The sequence below is a fragment of the Lithobates pipiens genome, unplaced genomic scaffold, assembly GCF_037356315.1.
Source record: "Lithobates pipiens isolate NorthernLeopardFrog02 unplaced genomic scaffold, aLitPip1_a1.2 Scaffold_8, whole genome shotgun sequence".
Classification (NCBI taxonomy): domain Eukaryota; kingdom Metazoa; phylum Chordata; class Amphibia; order Anura; family Ranidae; genus Lithobates; species Lithobates pipiens.
In genome coordinates, this window is record NW_027507903.1 from 384,170,975 (window position 1) to 384,189,133 (window position 18,159).

Below are 18,159 nucleotides of genomic sequence, written 5' to 3' on the forward strand. Positions count from 1 at the left end.
TGGAGTCCTGTCGGAGGCGTTCAGGCTGGGGAGGGGCACGAGGCAAGGCTGCCCGCTCTCCCCGGCTCTGTTCGCCCTGGCTCTGGAACCTCTTACCATCCTTCTCAGAGCAGACCCATCAGTTAGGGGCATACGGGTGGGAATGATAGAAGAAAATATCTCCCTGTACACCGATGACTCCCTCCTGTACCTAGCAGATGCCAAGGACTCCCTGCGGGCAGCTCTAGCTGTGTTTGACAAGTTTAGCAAATTTTCGGGTATCCACATAAATTGGAATAAATCAGTCCTATTCCCCTTAGGCCAATCTCTCCCCTGGGAAGATGCAGGTACCCCCCTGGAGTGGGTGAATGAGTTCACCTATCTGGGAGTGTGGGTGGGGACCGACCTGTCAGGCTATTTAGCTAAAAATATCTATCCACTACTTAACTTCAGCAGAAATGCTCCACCTGGAGGGCTCTCCCCTTGTCGGTAGGTAGGGGCAACCCACTGAAAATGATCTAACTACCAAAATTTTTATATTATTTTAGATAGACCCCGACCCCCCCATCTCTAGATCCTTCTTTCGCAAACCCGAGAGCGTGGTGATCTCCTTTATTTAGGCGGGGAATCCCCCACGGGTAGCGAAGGCTATACTCTATCTCCCATTGTCGAAGGGTGGTCTGGCACTCCCCAACTTCATGGTATATTACTGGGCGGCTGTCTTGGTCACGGTGAGATGGTGGTTCTCGCAACCACGTCAAAATCCAGCGATTACACTCGAGGCCACCCTTCTAGGATCCTATGCAGCGCTGTCAAACCTCCCATATAGGGGGGGAAAAGGCCAGCCCTGCTGTAACGGAGCCTATGATTAGGGATGGCTGAACGGTTCCCCCGGCGGTTGGTTCGCGGCGAATTTCAGCTGTTCGGGGTCCGCCCAATCGGCGGACTATTGCCGCTGTTCGCCCGGCGGACTTCCGTGTTTACTGTGTCAAAGAACTTTGACCTATGATGACACATCCATCATGTGGTACAGGACAGCCAATTGAGACATTACAGCACATGGACACTTGGACATTCCCCCTAACTTATAACTAGACCCGATCCGGCGGCCATTTTACATTCTTTTTCGTATGTCACTATAGGGAGAGGTTGCTGTGTGGAGCCGGGAGAGACTGCAGTGACCCAAATCGCTAGCTATTAGGTCCACAAAAGTTCTTTTAAGGACTGGTATGGTATAGGTGTTGGGTGTAGTTCAGCATATACGTTTGAGGCACTGCTATTCAAGTCATTGTTGCAGCAGCCTGTCTTTTGTCAGTGTAGAGAGGGACAGGACGCTGTGTGCAGCAGGGACAGTCAGTTTAATCATTAGCTGTTACTATTAGGTCCACAAAAGTCCTTTTCAGGACTGGTATGGTAAAGTAGTACAGGATATAGTTTTGAGTGCTATTCAAGTTATTGTTGCAGCAGCCTGTGTTTTGTCAGATTAAATAGGGACAGACAGGAAGCTGTGTGTGGCAGTGAGGGACAGTCAGTTTAATCAGTAGCTGTTAATATTAGGTCCACAAAGGTTCTTTTCAGGACTGGTATGGTAATAGGGTTGAACACGTATAATATTCTTTCTTCCAAATATAGAAAGAATATTATACTTGACTGCTGCCCTTCTGCTGCAGCAGTCCTTTATCAGTATAGGGACTAATCACAACCTACTAGTTGCACAAAGGTCCTTCTAAGGACTGGTAAGGTATAGCGTACTAGAGAGTACATAGGGTTGAGTGAGGTACAGTCTGCTAATCCTTAAGGACTGGTATAGGTCCACAATATATAGGGTTGAGGTGCACTACTGCTGATTGCTGCCCAATTCTGCAGCAGTCCTTTATCAGTATAGGTTAGGGGGAAAACACTGCGCTATAGTTTGATATATGTAAAAAGGTCACAATCTGGGACCAAGGAGTATAAGGAGGGAGGTCTGTTGAGCTGATGGAGGAGCTCCAAACGGTTGTATGCCCAATGATGTATCCTTTAGGGCGAGCTGTTGGCACCCTACATTGCTTTTAATTTTATTTTATTTTTTATGTGATCACAAAGTCATTAATTATCTTTTGACTTTAATAAACCAACATTTTTATACCGTTTGACCCGCACCATGTGGAGCCTTTTTTTCTTTCTCCTTTTTTCTGCTTCTTTGGCTTAAAACCTCCACAATACCCTCCTCCCCATTCGGGGGAGATTGGAGTATCAGTACAACGGGCCGCGTCTGAGCTGGACTACAAACAACCTTGACGTTCCATCTGAAGGATACATCATTGGGCATACAACCGTTTGGAGCTCCTCCATCAGCTCAACAGACCTCCCTCCTTATACTCCTTGGTCCCAGATTGTGACCTTAAGCCTTCTAGACTCAACTGTCATACGACTGTGTGAGTCCAACTGAGTTGGTAAGAAGTATTTATCTACTTTTCCCTGATGTTTACAGTCAAGCAGATTCACATGAATACATTCGCCTAGTGCATTTCCTTCCTCTTTTGTGACGGTTCGGTCACCCCCGCGCCAGCTACATTGTGGAATGTGCGCCCAATGTTGGACTTTTTTTCTCTAGGCATTTATATTTATACGATCTTTGTTATATTATTATCTTTATAATTTATGTTGATCACATTTATTATTATTGAAGCGCTACACTGTTTTTATTACTTTATCAGTATAGGGACTTAGAGTTTTGTCACAGGGTCATTTTAAAAATGACAGGCAGAGGAAGAGGCAGGCCTTTCCGCAGGGGTGGTAGGGGTAGGGCAGGAGCAACAGGCTTGAGCCAAAGTGGGAAATTGCAGAAGGTGCGTGCGATTATGTCAAAGGAAGCACCAGAATTGGTTGAGTGGCTCACTCAGCCTTACTCTTCTGCACCCTCTTCTTCACTCTCTTCTATGTGCACCCCCAAAGACACTAGCACCAACACCACCACCACCACATACCTTCCACTTAAGTCACAGGAATTATTTCCTGATCCATATCAAGACATTTCTGATGAGCAGCCACTCTTGGCACTGGATCAGGGAGAGGAGGTAGCAACAACCGCCACTCAGCAGTCTGACGACAGTACCCAGATCAGCCCAAGGAGGAGGTTGGTCCCCAGTGTTGCTGCCTACTTCGAGATCTCTACTAATAGCGGTGGGGAAGGTGATGTCAATGATGACGTGTTTAGTGATGTCACGTGGGTGCCCACAAGAGAGGAAGAGGAGGGGAGTTCAGAGGGAGATATGGACCAGCAGATAGGGAGGAGAAGCAGGAATAACTTGCATTGCACAGGAGGGACAAAGCAGACTGCTAATGTATCAGGAGCGAGTCATCGACCATGTAGGGTCACATCTGGCGCTCCCAGGACGCCGGCACATGGCTCCGCAGTGTGGGCTTTTTTTAACGTGTCCGCTGCTGACAATAGTGTTGCCATCTGCAATCTTGGCAGTAAACCCATTAGTCGCGGTAAGCCCAACACTCACCTAGGGACGACAGTCTTAAGAAGGCACATAAGCTGCCATCACCAAGCCCAGTGGGAGCAACGGAACACACAAAGCCACACTCCAGGCTCTCACCGTCCAGCCTCGTCTTCTACTTCTCCTTCTCCTCTCGCCTCACAATTGTCCTCCACTCCACCTTCCATCACGCCAAGCTCACGTTTTTCTGCAAAAAGGCAGGCTTCCGTGGGCCTAATGTTCGAGCTTAAAAAATTATGACGCCGGATAACTCTCTTGCCCAACGGTTGACGGCTGGCTTGTCAGAACTGATAGCCTGCCAACTACTGCCATATAAACTGGTGGACTCGGAGGCCTTTCGAAAATTTTGTAGCCATTGGAACACCACAATGGAAGGTCCAAGGAAGGAAGTATTTCTCACAGAAGGGCATCCCAGAGCTATATGGCCATGTTCAGCGGCAAGTGAATGTATCTCTCGCACAGTGTCGGTGCCAAGATACATCTGACCACAAACACGGGCAGGGAAGGTATATCACTTTTACTGCCCACTGGGTGAACCTTCTGATGGCCGTCAAGCATGTAACCTGTGGCACCCGTGTAGATTTGGTTTTACCGCCACAGATTGCATGCAGGCCTGGCTCTTCTCCTCCTCTTCCTACTCCATCCTCCTCCCCGGCTGACTCTTCCCTCTCCTCCTCGGCTGACTCCTCCTTTTCCGCTGCTAGCGTCTCTTACGCTGCGCCGCCCAAGCTCCCAAGAACCTATTCGACATGCCAGGTGAGATGTTGCCATGCCGTGTTGTGCCTGGAAGCCAAGAGCCACACTGGCCCGGCACTCCTTTCAGCTTTGCGTTCACAGGCAGATCAGTGGCTAACACCGCTAAATTTGACAGTTGGTAAAGTGGTGTGTGACAACGGTGCCAATCTGCTTAGCGCATTGAAACTGGGTCAAAATTACGCACGTGCCATGCATGGCACACGTCTTAAACTTGGTCGTGCAGCGATTCGTTGTCAAATACCCTGGGGTCCAGGACATCTTGCGGCAGGCAAGGAAAATCTTGGCCCATTTCAGAAGATCTTACACGGCCATGGCTCGCCTTGCTGACATAAAGCGGCGACACAATCTGCCGGTCAGACGTCTTATTTGCGATTGCCCGACGCGATGGAACTCAACCTTCTATATGCTTGATAGGCTGCTCCAGTAGAAACGTGCAGTTAACGTCTACCTGTATGAGCTCTGTGGCAGAACAGGTTCTGGGGAGCTGTTTTTTTTTTTTCACGCGCCAGTGGCTGCTCATGCGTGACGCATGCAGAATTCTGCGGCCATTTGAGGAGATCACCAAACTGGTCAGTCACAGCCATGGCGCCATCAGTGACATGGTACCTTATGCCTTCTTTATGGAGCGTGCATTGCGTCGTGTCATTGATCAAGCTGTGGAGGAGCAGGAGCGGGAAGATGAGGAAGTCTCAATGCTGGATGAATTCCCAGGGGGGAGCTACTCTATCTGAGACAGGTGAACAGGAGTCTGAAGAGGAGTCAGAGGAGGATGGCGCCGGGGCGGATGAGGAGGAGCAAGAAGAGCATGCTTTAGACCTTTCTGGGATCCCTGTTGTGCGTGGATGGGGAGAGGAGAATGAAGAGGACGACATTATCCTGGATGATGAGCAGTAGCCAGGCCACCACACCGCTTCCAGTTTAGTGCAAATGGGGGCCTTCATGCTACAGTGTTTTAACAGGGACCCCCGTATAAAAAGCATAAGGGTCAAGGACCAGTACTGGGTGGCAACGTACTTGGACCCCCGGTACAAACACAAAATGGCGGAAATGTTACCGCCGTCAGAGGGCTGTCAGAATGGAGCACTTCCAGGCCTTGCTTCGAGAAATGCTGCATTCTGCTTTTGCGTGCGCTGGCAGAGGAGCAATTCCCACTCCCAGAGAAGGAGATGCGGGTACCAATCCAACAGCGCCTGCAAGAAGAGGCCGGTTTGAAGATGTGTTGGTGACTTCAGATATGAGGTCATTCTTTCAGCTGACCCATCGACAGGTGTCATCCGGATCCAGCATCAGGGAATGCCTAGACCGTCAGGTGTCAGACTACATCGGGTTAACGGCTGATGTGGACGCTCTGGGGAGTGATGAACCCCTGGACTACTGGGTGGGCAGGCTTGACCTCTGGCCAGAGCTTGCCCAATTTGCAATCGAACTGTTGGCTTGCCCCTCGTCCAGTGTCCTGTCCAAAATGACGTTCAGCGCAGCAGGGGGGATCGTGACCGATAAGCGTACTCGCCTAGCTCACGACAGTGTTGACTACCTCACATTTCTAAAAATGAATGAGGCATGGATCTCAGAGGAATTCAACACATGTGACCAGTAGACCATGTATATGTCTAGAAACTATTTTTTTTTAATCGAGCACACAGACCTTCTTTCTTCATTTGGCTCACTTCCTTGTCCAAAAAAAGCACACCGTATTATATGCCCGTACCCTCCTGTTTGAAGAGCTTGATCGGTGTCATATTTCTACTTGGGCTGCTTATTATGAGGGGCTCCCACCATCCCTGTGCTGACTTCCTCCTGGGGCTGCTTATTATGAGGGGCTCCCACCATCCCTGTGCTGTGCTGACTTCCTCCTGGGGCTGTACCTCTGCTGTGCATATTATGAGGGGCTCCCACCATCCCTGTGCTATGCTCATTATGAGGGGCTCCCACCATCCCTGTGCTATGCTCATTATGAGGGGCTCCCACCATCCCTGTGCTATGCTCATTATGAGGGGCTCCCACCATCCCTGTGCTATGCTCATTATGAGGGGCTCCCACCATCCCTGTGCTATGCTGACTTCCTCCTGGGGCTGCTTACGGTGCAGGTGTCAGTGCTCTCTATCACGCTGCTGGTGTCAGTGCTGTATATCACGCTGCTGGTGTCAGTGCTGTATATCACGCTGCTGGTGTCAGTGCTGTATATCACGCTGCTGGTGTCAGTGCTGTATATCACGCTGCTGGTGTCAGTGCTGTATATCACGGTGCAGGTGTCAGTGCTGTATGTCACGCTGCTGGTGATCATCTCCTGCACCCTCTTCTTTGCCTACCCTGACCTTCCCTTTCCTCCATTGCTTTCATGCGCTCCACAGTCCGGAATTGTCACAATTTCACATATAAAAAAAGAATGCTTGTAGTTGTCGATCCCAGATTCACCTCATACATGTGTTATGTTATTGGCCATGTGGTGGGACTATGTGTGCACAGCTAGTAATTATTTTGTGGCTGCAAATATGACCTGTAGGTTTGTAAAGTTCGCCTCCCATTGAAGTCAATGGGGCCTGCCGCGAACGTTACAGTTCGCAAACTATCGGCCGCGTTCGCGGTTCACGTTCGCGAAATGTCCCGTCGGAAGTTCGTCCATCACTACCTATGATAACCACGATCCGGGTGTGGAGAGCCTCCAGGGGGGCCATCCTGAAACAGGGGTGTGTTTCACCCCATACTCCACTCTGGGCTAACCCCTTGCTGCCCCATCTGCTCACGGTTCCGGACCCGGCGGCATGGGCCAGGAAGGGTGTCACCAAGCTACGACAGGTAATGCCACGGGGCGGTATAGCTACGTTTAGGAAATTGTAACAGGCCCACAACCTACCATGGAAATTCTTATTTAGATATTGGCAGCTCCAGCATGCCCTCCGAGCCCAATTCCCCTCCCGCCCCACGTTAGAATCTGACCCAATCGAACGCCTCTTAATCTCGGGAGGACTAGAAAAACCTCTCTCCTCCCTTTACCTTCATCTGAATGTAGCCCATGATGTCAAGAATTGTAGGTCCAGGCTTAGATGGCAGGGGGATATTCCCTCCCTGGGAGAGGAAGAATGGGAGGAGTGCCTGACTACCTATATCCCCTCTGATTGTACACAGGGCCTATTATACGGCACAAAGACTTGCAAATATATACCCAGGCCTTAGCCCTAACTGTACTAGGTGTGACTTGGAGGTGGGAACCTTTTTACCATATGGTCTGGTCGTGTCCGTGGCTGCACCAGTTTTGGAGTACGGGGCCGGATGCCTTGGGAGAATTATGTGGGATGCCAATACCACTAGACCCCTTGACATTTTTACTTAGCCACTTGGATGATATAGAGGGAGACCGATATGTCAAACTGTGCCTAACCTACGCTCTATTCTATGCGAGACGGGAGATACTACTCAGGTGGAAACAAGCAGACCCGCCATCTAGAGAATCATGGCAAAAGACGATAAACAGTGTACTGCCGCTATACCGCATTAGACGAAAGCATTAATTGTCCACAGAAATACGATAAGATCTGGTCAAACTGGGTTAATGCGTGCAGCTGACCCTCATCAGAGGGGGCGGGCCTCATGCGGAACTCTACGCTGATAACCCCCCCGGGCCCTTTAATGAGTCCGCACTTGACCTTCTCCACATGATGTCTGGTCTCATATCCTGGTCAGCCTGTGCCGGAGGTTGAGGTGCTTTTTGGTTCAGTAAATTCCTCCCAGGTACAATCCTTCAGCGCCCCCGGGCTGAGATCGTTCATGCCTTAATAAGATACGGACAGGAGATCCCACTGTTCTTCACTTTGTGATGGGTTGTTATGGCTGCATATTACATTAGAATACTGATTATGTACTAAGTGTCCCTTAGTGTGTTCATGTTACCAACTACATGTATTTGGATCCTTTTGTACACCAATGTTATGCAAGTACTGTCTTGATTTGTTATTCCAATGTAAACAAAATAAAAAAAACCTTCTGTTAAAAAACCTTCCCCCTTCCTGCTTGTAATGTCCTGATCACATGTATAATTTCAACCTTTATTTCAACGTGAAGGAGGGAATATCCGTTACAGGCAACAGGGTGTTCTATACACGCGATTCTAAACATTTCATTGTTGTGAGCTATGTTTTTCAATTTCTGCTAATGTAGTAATTTTCATAGTTCTATGAATATTCAGCATATTCAAGTATAATAGGGTTATATAAAACATATATATTTCTAAGCATTTTAAACTTAATGAAGATAAAGCTATATTTCTATGTATAGTCATAGTTGACATTTAAAGGTATAATGCTTATTTCCCTAATAGAAATGAGTGGTGTGTGTGTGTGTGTGTGTGTTTATTTTTATTTATTTTTTGCCAGCTACCATTGTTGCAATGCACTAGTGCAGGGATATGCAGCGGACCTCTAGCTGTTGCAGAACTAAAAGTCCCATCATGCCTCTGGGTGTCATGCTTGTGGCTGTCAGTCTCGCTATGCCTCATGGGACTTGTAGTTCTGTAACAGCTGGATGTCCACCAATTGCATATCACTGCACTAGTTAAACTGGTTATTTGGAGTTTAATAGGAGTTTTAACCCTACCTTGCAGGTAAAAAATGACTTGCCTAGAGTTGGGCTTTGGTATTATGCTTTCATGGCTAGCATAGTTGAATTGAATATCATAACTTTTATGATAATTTTGCCTTTTTTCATTTTGGTTTCTAGTTTGTCGGTTAATACCTTCCCTGTTCAGTCTACTTTGGCCTCATTTTAATTTCTCTATAATGTAGAATAAAACCTCATACACAGTTTGATTGTTGGCAGGGGATTATCTGACAGTGTTGTGCTAAAATCTTACCGTTAGTATGCTCCTTTTGACAATTTTCCATCTTTTGGCCAACAAATATTGGATGACATACTAGTACATTTTTGGCGGACAACAGTTTGACGTGAGATTTTTTTGATGGTCAGTACACAAATCTTTCACACAAGTCAAAAATACAAACATGCATGCTCTGAATCGGTGCTCACTAAACACGAAATTAGCAGAAGGGGCACAGAGTGGCGTTAAGAGCTGAAATTCCTCATAGTACATCACTACGTTTGTGTTTGTGGCGTGATAATTGTGTAACATTAGTATGCAACACAACATCCTAGCACATGCCCTTTTGACAAAAATCAAAGGCTCGGTTGGCCAACAGTCGTAGTGGTGTACCCATTTAAAAAAAAGTCAGCAGCTACAAATACTGCAGCTGCTGACTTTTAATCACACACTTACCTGTCCAGGGTTCAGCGATGCGGGGTATCGCAGCCTCACTCGCTCCCCCCCCCCCCCCGGGCCGCCAGCATTGTAACTGTGGGCGCCCGGCTGTGGCTCCACAGCCAGGAACCTACTGCGCGGGTGGCGCCACAATCGTCTGGGACCAGTCATATGTCCCAGATTGACAAGAGGAAGGGGGCAGAGCTGAGCCCTTCCTGCCCTAGGCATTACATGTTATGTAAAACACAGAACTTTCCAGTTCCACCCAAGGGGCTCAAGCTCACAGCCTGCCATGCAGTCATCAGTTTTATTTTGCCTCCTGAAGGACATAGTAACCCTGATGGGCCCATAAGTCCGTCTTCTTTTTTTTCTGCAGAAGCTTGGCTTTTTGCGTAAGATGCTAGATCCTGTGATCAACATCCGGCTGGGTGACAGGCTGGATACCCTTATCCTTGTAGTCTCCCCAGCCTGGCCATCGAGCGTGTGTAGACCAGAGCTCCACTCCAGGGCACACGTATGACGGGCTACTGATGTCTGTGTCAGCGTGCTGAGGCCAGCAGCCACCCTGTACTGATCAGAGAGTGGGTCTGTAATGGAATGTCTCCCAGCTCTTCAAGACTGGTAAGTACAGCTCTCCCTGCCTCGGTGGGGCTGAGCAGCTGGGCATTCCCTGGGAGATCGATTCGGGGGATCCCTCAGCTCCATCTCTTCTCTCCCTGTCCCTATCTGCCCGTTTTTCAGCTTTCTCTAGCGGCAGCATGTGTCCCTGTGCTCCGGCGGCCGTTTTCCTAGTGTTTTATGTCCTTATACTGGACGCTTTGCGGCCATTTCCTTTGAGCCTGAGGACATTGCAGAGTGGTTTCAGTGTCATTAGCAGCAGCTTCCACGGACACAGCAGATTCCTCTGCACCTGGGAGCCAACAGAGACCACAGGCACTACTTGTTGGATAGCGCAGAACTTTTAAGAGTGGTGAGTCCTGCGGAAAAGAGCCCATCAGCCAGCAGCAGTAAGGAGGGTGGGACTGTCACTGTCCTAAGTCCACTTCAGGTGGCAGACAGGGTAGGGTCAGCATGGCTTCAGAAATTGGTGTTTCTTCCCCCGAAATCCATCTAATTGCAACTGGTTCGCCTGTGGAATGCGCAGTGCCTTTGGATACTCTTGTCGGCTGTCCTCAATTTGTTCGTTGCCAAGATGGAGGCTGTGCGTGGGCACAAAGGTGCTAAAAAACAGCCCCTACCCCCCCGTCCTCTGGGGAGAGCTCCGATGTAGACTCGGGCCCTGCTGATGCTGGTGACCCCTGTTCTGTCATTTTCAGATAATGCTGACCAGGACCGTTCGGACAGTGAGGATGAGTCCCCGTCCGGGTCCATGCCCGACAAATCGCTTGTTGGAGCACTTATCACAGCTGTGTATGATACCCAGAAGATTCAGGAGCCAGCATATCCCTCTGCTTATGTAGCAGTCCCTTTTTGGGACCCTAAGCCTGTTCACCTAAGGTGTTCCGTATCTGACTTATTTTGACAAGTTCATTTACGAGGAATGGGGTTGCCCACAACTGACCTTTTCGGTCCCCAAATACATGGCGGTACGTTACCCTTTTGAGGAGAGCCTTCTCAAAAAGTGGTTGGCCCATCCGTTAGTGGACCCCCCGGTATCCAGGTTAAACAAAGTAACCACGATGCCGGTAGAGGGGACTCCTGCATTTTAACGATCCAACGGACAGGAAGGCCAAGGCAGTGGCTCGTTCCTTGTTTACAGTTGTGGGGTCAGCTGTGCGACCAGTACTGGCATCCGCACGTGTCAGACACTTAGTGGGCAAAACAATTGCACCGCGAATTGGGAGAACAGGCTTCTCCTGTCTGCGTGGAACTAGCAGTCCAACTAGTGCAAGGCCTTAAGTATGTGTGTGACATGGCCCTGGATACTCTTCCCCTGTTAGCCAGGACTTCCGTGTCAGCAGTGGTGCTGTGGCGCCTGATTTGGTTGAAATGCTGGTCTGCTGACCAGGTATCCAAGAAAGCCCTGATGGATCTTCCTTTCCTTATCGACCAGCTATTTGAAGCCTCTTTGGATGGCATTATTAAAAATGCCACATGTGGTAAGAGTACACTACTCCCCACAGGCCAGGAAGGCTAAGAAGCCACGCCATAGGCAAGGGCACTCCTTTTCCACTCGCCTTTTTTTTCTTTTTTTTTTTTTTTTTTGTCCACCCGGAGCTTTGGCAAAATGTCCCCAGCCTGACAGGACGACCACAAGAGGACAAACGTCCCTGGAACTGCCTGTGAACAAAAGTGCTACCGCATAAAGGTGTGCCCCCACCCATGTCTCCGGTGGAGGGGGTCGCCTTTGGGAGTTTGCAGCCCGGTGGTCCTCTTGACTGTCCGAACAATGGGTCTGCGATCTGATTTCCGATGGCTACATGATAGAGTTCCTCTCTTGGCTGCAATACAAATTCTTCCCCTTCAGCATACCCATTCTTCTCACCGGGAGGCCCTCATGGGGGCAGTAATGGACCTGCTGAATCGCGGGGTGATTGTACCGGTTCCAGAACGTTTACAGGGGTTCTACTCAAACCTGTTTGTAGTTCCCAAGAAGGAAGTGCTACGTCCAACCTTGGATCTAAAAGCCCTCAATCACTTTGTGAAAGTGCAGAGGTTCAGAATGGAATCAGTTCTCTCAGTAGTCGCTGCACTCCATCAAGGGGACTCACTGGCATCCTTGGACATCCAGGATGTGTACCTGCACATACCCATATACCTTCGGCATCAAAAATTTCTGCAGTTTGCAGTCGGGGAAACCCGCTACCAGTTTGTGGCTCTCTCCTTTGGCTTGGCATCAGCCCCCTCGAGTCTTTACCAAAGTATTGGCTCCAGTTTTGGGGTTGCTGTGGCAACGCGGGATCGTGATTGTGGGATTCCTAGACAATCTCCTCCTGAGAGCATCTTCCGCCTCAGAGTTAGAGGTTGTAGCGATCATCATGCAGACCCTGCAAGAATTTGGGTGGCTGTTGAACCTAAAAAAGTCGGTGGTAGTACCGACTCAGCATTTTGGAGTACCTAGGCTTGCTGCTGGAGTTGTGCGAAGGAGATTTTGACCAAGTGGGACAACTCTCCGTTGTCCCTGGATTGACAGATCCAGGTGAGCCAGTTGGTCAGATTCCCTGATCTGGTGGCTGAGGTCCCTGTTGCTTCAGTCCTGGAAGTCGTTCATACCTCGGAAATGGACAGTGATCACAACAAACGCCAGCCTATTCGGCTGGGGTGGAGTGATGGGGGTTCAGTCGGCTCAGGGCCTCTTGTCGGCAGAGGAATCAAAGTTGCCGATCAATCTGCTCAAACTAAGAGCAATCAGGCTATGCCTCTCCACATGGTCGATGAGACTGCAAGGGCGTCCGATCAAGATCCAGTCAGACAACGCCACTGCTGTGGCATACGTCACTCACCAAGGAGGAACAGGAAGCTCGGCCACTGCACGGTAGGTCGCTCATACTGTGGACAGAGCGACATGTATCGGCCATTTCCATCCTGGGAGTGGAGAACTGGCAGGTGGACTACCTAAGTCACCAGATGCTGGACCTAGGAGAATGGGCGTTGCATCCAAAGGTATTCAGGCTACTGTGCCTGCGATGGGGCAGACCAGACGTGGATCTTCTGGCCTCCCATCTCAATCCGAAGGTGCAGAGGTTCGTGTCCAGGACAAGAGATCCATGGGCAGACACGCTGGTGGCTCCGTGGGATCGTTACCAGCTGATCTACTCCTTTCCTCCACTAAAACTGTTACCACGTCTGCCTCGCCGAGTGGAATTCCAGGGGATTCCAGTAATTCTGGTTGCTCCAGATTGGCCTCTGTGTCCTTGGTACGCAGTCCTAGTGTGCCTGGTGACACGCCCAATGACGACTGCTGTTGAGAGGACCTTCTGTCTCAAGGTCCGATTTCGCCATCCTGCTTTACCATCGCTGGCTTTAATGGCATGGCTATTGAGAGCCAGGTGTTGAGGAACCGGGGTCTGTCGGACTCAGTGATCCCTACTATGCTTAGAGCATGGAAATAATCTTCTGAAAAAATATATCATTGTACCCGGAAGGCCTACATCTCCATGAGTGAGGGGAAAGAATGGCATCCATGTTCCTTTTCTATATCCAGGATCCTGCTGTTCAGCAAGGTGTGGACCAGAAATTGGCGTTGAGCACCATTAAAGGACAAATATCAGCCTTTTTTTTGTGAGTACTTTTGTTCAGGGGGTGCGATGTGTAGTCCCTCCGGTGTGTCCTCACCGATACCCTCGTGGGATCTGAACCTGCTGTTATCGGCGCTTCAAAAGCTGCCGTTTGAAAATATCAGGGAGATTCCCCTGTTGACTCTTTCCCAGAAAGTGGTCTTTCTAGTTGTCATCACATCGGCTAGGAGTGTTTTGGAACGCAGCTTAGGGCGACTTGCAGGCCAATGTGGATCACCAGAAGGCTAAGGTGGTGCGTCCGCAACCATCCTTTCTGCCGAAGGTGGTCTCGGCGTTTCACATCAATGAGGACATTGTGTTACCGTTCTTGTGTCCTAAGCCGACACATCCTAAGGAAGTGGCCCTTCACGCTCTGGACGTGGTTCAGCCTAAAAGTGTATGTCTGCCACGGCTCCCTTTCAGAAGTCAGACTCGCTGTTTGTTTCGGTGGCTGGTCCAAAGAAAGGCATGGTGGTCTCATCGGCCACTATTTCCAGGTGGATCAGACAGATTGTAGTACAAGCCTACGCCTTGAAGGGGCAGGTTGCCCCCCTTTCCGGTCACGGCCCACTCCACAAGGGCAATCGGAACATCTTGGGCTTGCCGACACCAAGCGTCTGTCGCTGAAGTGTGTAAAGCGGTGACCCGGTTGTCTTTCCACACATTTACCAAGTTCTACAAGGTAGACGTCCGTGCATCGGCTGCCTGTTTTGGCCGCAAAGTTTTGCAGGCGGCTGTATAGTTGCAATTGTGTATGAAATAATTCCCCCTTTGCTTGCTGTTCGGGTGTTTTTTTTTTTTTGGGGGGGGGTAAAAACAGTACTTTAGGTTAATACACTGTTGCATTAATTTCCGCAGTTTTTGGTGCGGTTGTGGGTAGTTACTCCTATTGAGGGTACCCTGGTTTTGTGGTGGGGGATATAGATGTAGATACATTTTCCCACGCACTGTTTTTGTGGGTAAAGTTACACTAGTTACCACTTGGTGGATGAAGTTTTTATGCTGTTTTCCCACCTCTCGTTTGGCACTGCTTGAGGACGTCCCAATGGCTAAGAGCTGTATTGGTCGGTGAATATAAGAGAAAATAGGATTTTTTTGTACTCACCGTAAAATCCTTTTCTCCTGTTTTTCTTTACGTTATACTGCTTGTTGACATACTGATGACTGCATGGCAAGCTGTGGGGTTGTTACCTAAGGGACCGCCCCTTGGGCCGAACTGGAAAGTTTACATAACATGTAATGCCTAGTATTCTACTAAAGGTGGCGTAACAACCCAATGGCTAAGAGGAGCTGTATCAGTCGGTGAATTAGAGGAAAGGATTTTTTGTACTCGCTGTAAATTCCTTTTATTTTCTGTGTGTGTGTGGGGGGGGGGGGGTGGTTTGTGTGTGTGTGTGTGTGTGTGTGTGTGTGTGCGCGCGCAACCCCACTTTAAGTCCCAACGGCTCAGTTTCATAGTAAAACCTTTAGCTTTGCAAACCTGATTTAGGTTTTGTGGTCTTGTTGAATGACCAACATCTATCTAGAAAATTGTATGGCTGAGCCTGTGTACTGTGTACATCCATGTAGAAAAGAAATCGGTGTTGACTTATTTTTTATTTTTTCCCCTATAGATTCGCAGCTCCCTAAATCAGGAACAGAAGAATGTACAAGAGGAGATTATGAAGGAGGAGCACAAGAGCACAAGAGCACAAGCACTATATCTTACTAAATTAAAACGGGAGGCGGCGGCAGCAGAGAGGATCATCTTGCAACTGGAGCAAGAGACTAAGCAGAGGGCAGAAGAGCTTGCACGGTTAGAGAGCTCTTAAAGGGTATTCCCAACTGAAACCATGCCCCCCCCCCCTTTTTCTCAACTGACTGTAGCAGTGTTTGGGGGTGTGGATATATAAAAGGTGATTCCCCACTCTCTCCTTGGGACAGGAAGAGAGGAAATGTCTCCCGTGGGGACAATGTCCTTTTAGGCAGCTGTCAATAGAACAAGAGTCCCCGCTGGATGTCCCCTCCTGTGTGGTTGTGATAACTCCATTTTGGATACATTCACTTTGAGTCCCATTGGTTGGCATCCCCAGGGCAAATGAAGAGGTTGAATCTCTAGTGAGGACATGGGCATAGTCATTTTATTTTTTATATTTTACATAACTATTCAGGAATTTTTCAAGTCCAATATTACTATTTGAAGTTCTAACAAATTTACCAGATTTCTATATCAAGTGTGACACTATACCCAATAAGGGAATTCATAAAGAGTGTCATTTAGACCCTGCATGGGGCTAAGGATAGATTCCTGTGCAGAATATTGTCACATTTAGAGCTCCCCAGCACATGCATTCCCCACTGTGACCTGGGAAAAGTGTGTGGGCCACTTAGGCTCGATGGGGAACAGGGTATGTGGACAGTGCATCCGCAGCATGTCCTGGCTCCTGCAAAGGTTCAAGAAAGGAAACCCCTGAAAATCGCACGTCTATGGTGTCCTACTGCAATGAATAAAGTGGCAACCTCAGCCTGAACTCCGACCAGGCCACGCTCGCAGGCATGGCCTGGTTGGAGTCAAGGCTGAGGGTTTTCACTGAATATGAAAGGTATCTGAGTATTTCTGTGTGAAACTCACTGGCGTTGGATATGATGGTTTATCATATTAAGTGTGCATTTTCCATCTAGATTCAAGACTACAGAAGCAACAGAAATGGACTCCTTAAAGATGATAAATATGTCTGAAATGGATGAGGAAGTTCTGCACCACCAGTTTGCAGAAAATGTAAAAAAAAAAAAATCCTTGAAACAACAAATGTTTACTAAAGGAAGAATCCTCAAAAACAAAGGAAAGGAAAGGAAAGTCCGCTCAAGAAAAATTAAGGAAAGACTGGCTCAAGAGCTTAATGAGCTCCAAAATGCCTCTTCCAAAATGAGGTTTCCTGACGCTCAAACTTCTGCTCCAATCTCTCCCTCCACCGAAACAAGAGAGGGGTTAGAACAACATCTTAAAGAGGTTGAGCATAGCTCAATTAAAGCAACAAAACAACTAGAGAAGAAGCTTCTGAAAATTCAAGAAACCTCAGTCCAAGAGAAAAAGGTATTAGAAAAACAGCTTCTTGATCTTCAAGAAACATCTGCCCTTTTGAGGCAGCAGCTTTTTTACGAGCAGCAGTCCTCATGCAAAGCAAAAACAGAAATGGAGAGACAACTTTTTGAACTCCAGGAGAGATCTTTAAAATCTAAGAAGTTGGAAGACCAACTTAATGATCTACACAAAGCAAATGAAGCATTACAGCAGCAGCTTCTCAATGTCCAAGAGACCTCTGCAAAAACAAAGCATGTATTGGAACAACAGCTTCTTGAGCTGCAGGAAACTTCAAAAATTAAGGAAACATTAAAGCAGCAAGCTGATGAGCTTAAGACTAGAGAAACTGAAACTCGCATAGGATTGGAAAAAAAGCTGCTTGCGTTACAAGAGACATCCAGAAAGACTGTTTGTGAATTGGAGCTGCAAGTGCTTGAACTAAAGCGGGAGCTGGCAAAAACAAAGAGTGATGCAGAGCAGAAGTATTGTGAACTAAAAAATGACGCAATGAAAAAACAAATTCAGGAGATGAATAAGGCTTCAGAAATAAAACAGTTGGAGGTACAGATACTTGAGCTGCAAGACTTATCTAAGAAAACAAAGGAAAACTTGGAGAAACGTCTTCAAGAACTTCTTGAGACCTCTGCTAGAAAAGAGGAGGAGGTGTTTGAAAAACAAAATGAGCTAACAATCCTAAGGCTAAAAAATTCTGAGTTCCAAGAAGAGCTTTCAAGGTATGATCTTTTAGGATTGATCCAAAGCCGACACTATTGTATGAAACGTTTACCCTCTCAAATTTATACATGTAAACGTGTATACATGCCTCTATGCTTTCTGTGCCTCCCAACATTGCTCAGTATACTAGAAATGCCAGTGGTAGACCTGAGAAGAGATCAGTGCTGCTCTGTGAAAAAACATTGCATAGCGCAGACAAGGTGTTAATTTATATTTTATTTTTTTTGTGTGTTTTTTTTATTTTATTGGTGTCTTAAGGTGATGGGACAAGGCTCTAGCTCATTAAGAGTGCTCAATTATGCCTGCCTTAACCCAGTTCTTGTATTCAGAGATTGTACTATAGCATCTATGTGAAATACAAGTAATTATTGTGCCTTCCCTAAAAAGCAAAACTGAAAACTAGAGGAAAAGCAGCTACACAGAATGTGACAAAAATTCAAGCAATGATAGTGGTAAGTACTGTATGTAGTGCTGAAAAATCCAAACTGTGATACAAGGAAAAAACACTGGCTGGTAGGTGAAATTACTCAAACTACATGTGGTCCCCTACTTACAAACATTCGACTTACAAACGACTCCTACTTGCAAACGGAGGGAGATAACAGGAAGTAAGGGGAAATCTACCTATAGGAAGGGAAAAGGTGTCTCCGCTGATGCTTTATCACCAATCCTGTT

General features: G+C 47.9%; 1 protein-coding gene across 1 annotated transcript; it reads left to right on the forward strand.

Moving 5' to 3' along the window:
* Positions 1-16,223: 16,223 nt before the first annotated feature.
* On the forward strand, positions 16,224-17,849 carry LOC143962164 (uncharacterized). Its single transcript, XM_077471493.1, has 3 exons — positions 16,224-16,270; positions 16,350-17,483; positions 17,801-17,849. Exons 1-3 carry the CDS (start codon positions 16,224-16,226, stop codon positions 17,847-17,849), a joined length of 1,230 nt encoding a protein of 409 aa, XP_077327619.1.
* The last annotated feature ends 310 nt before the right edge of the window (positions 17,850-18,159 follow it).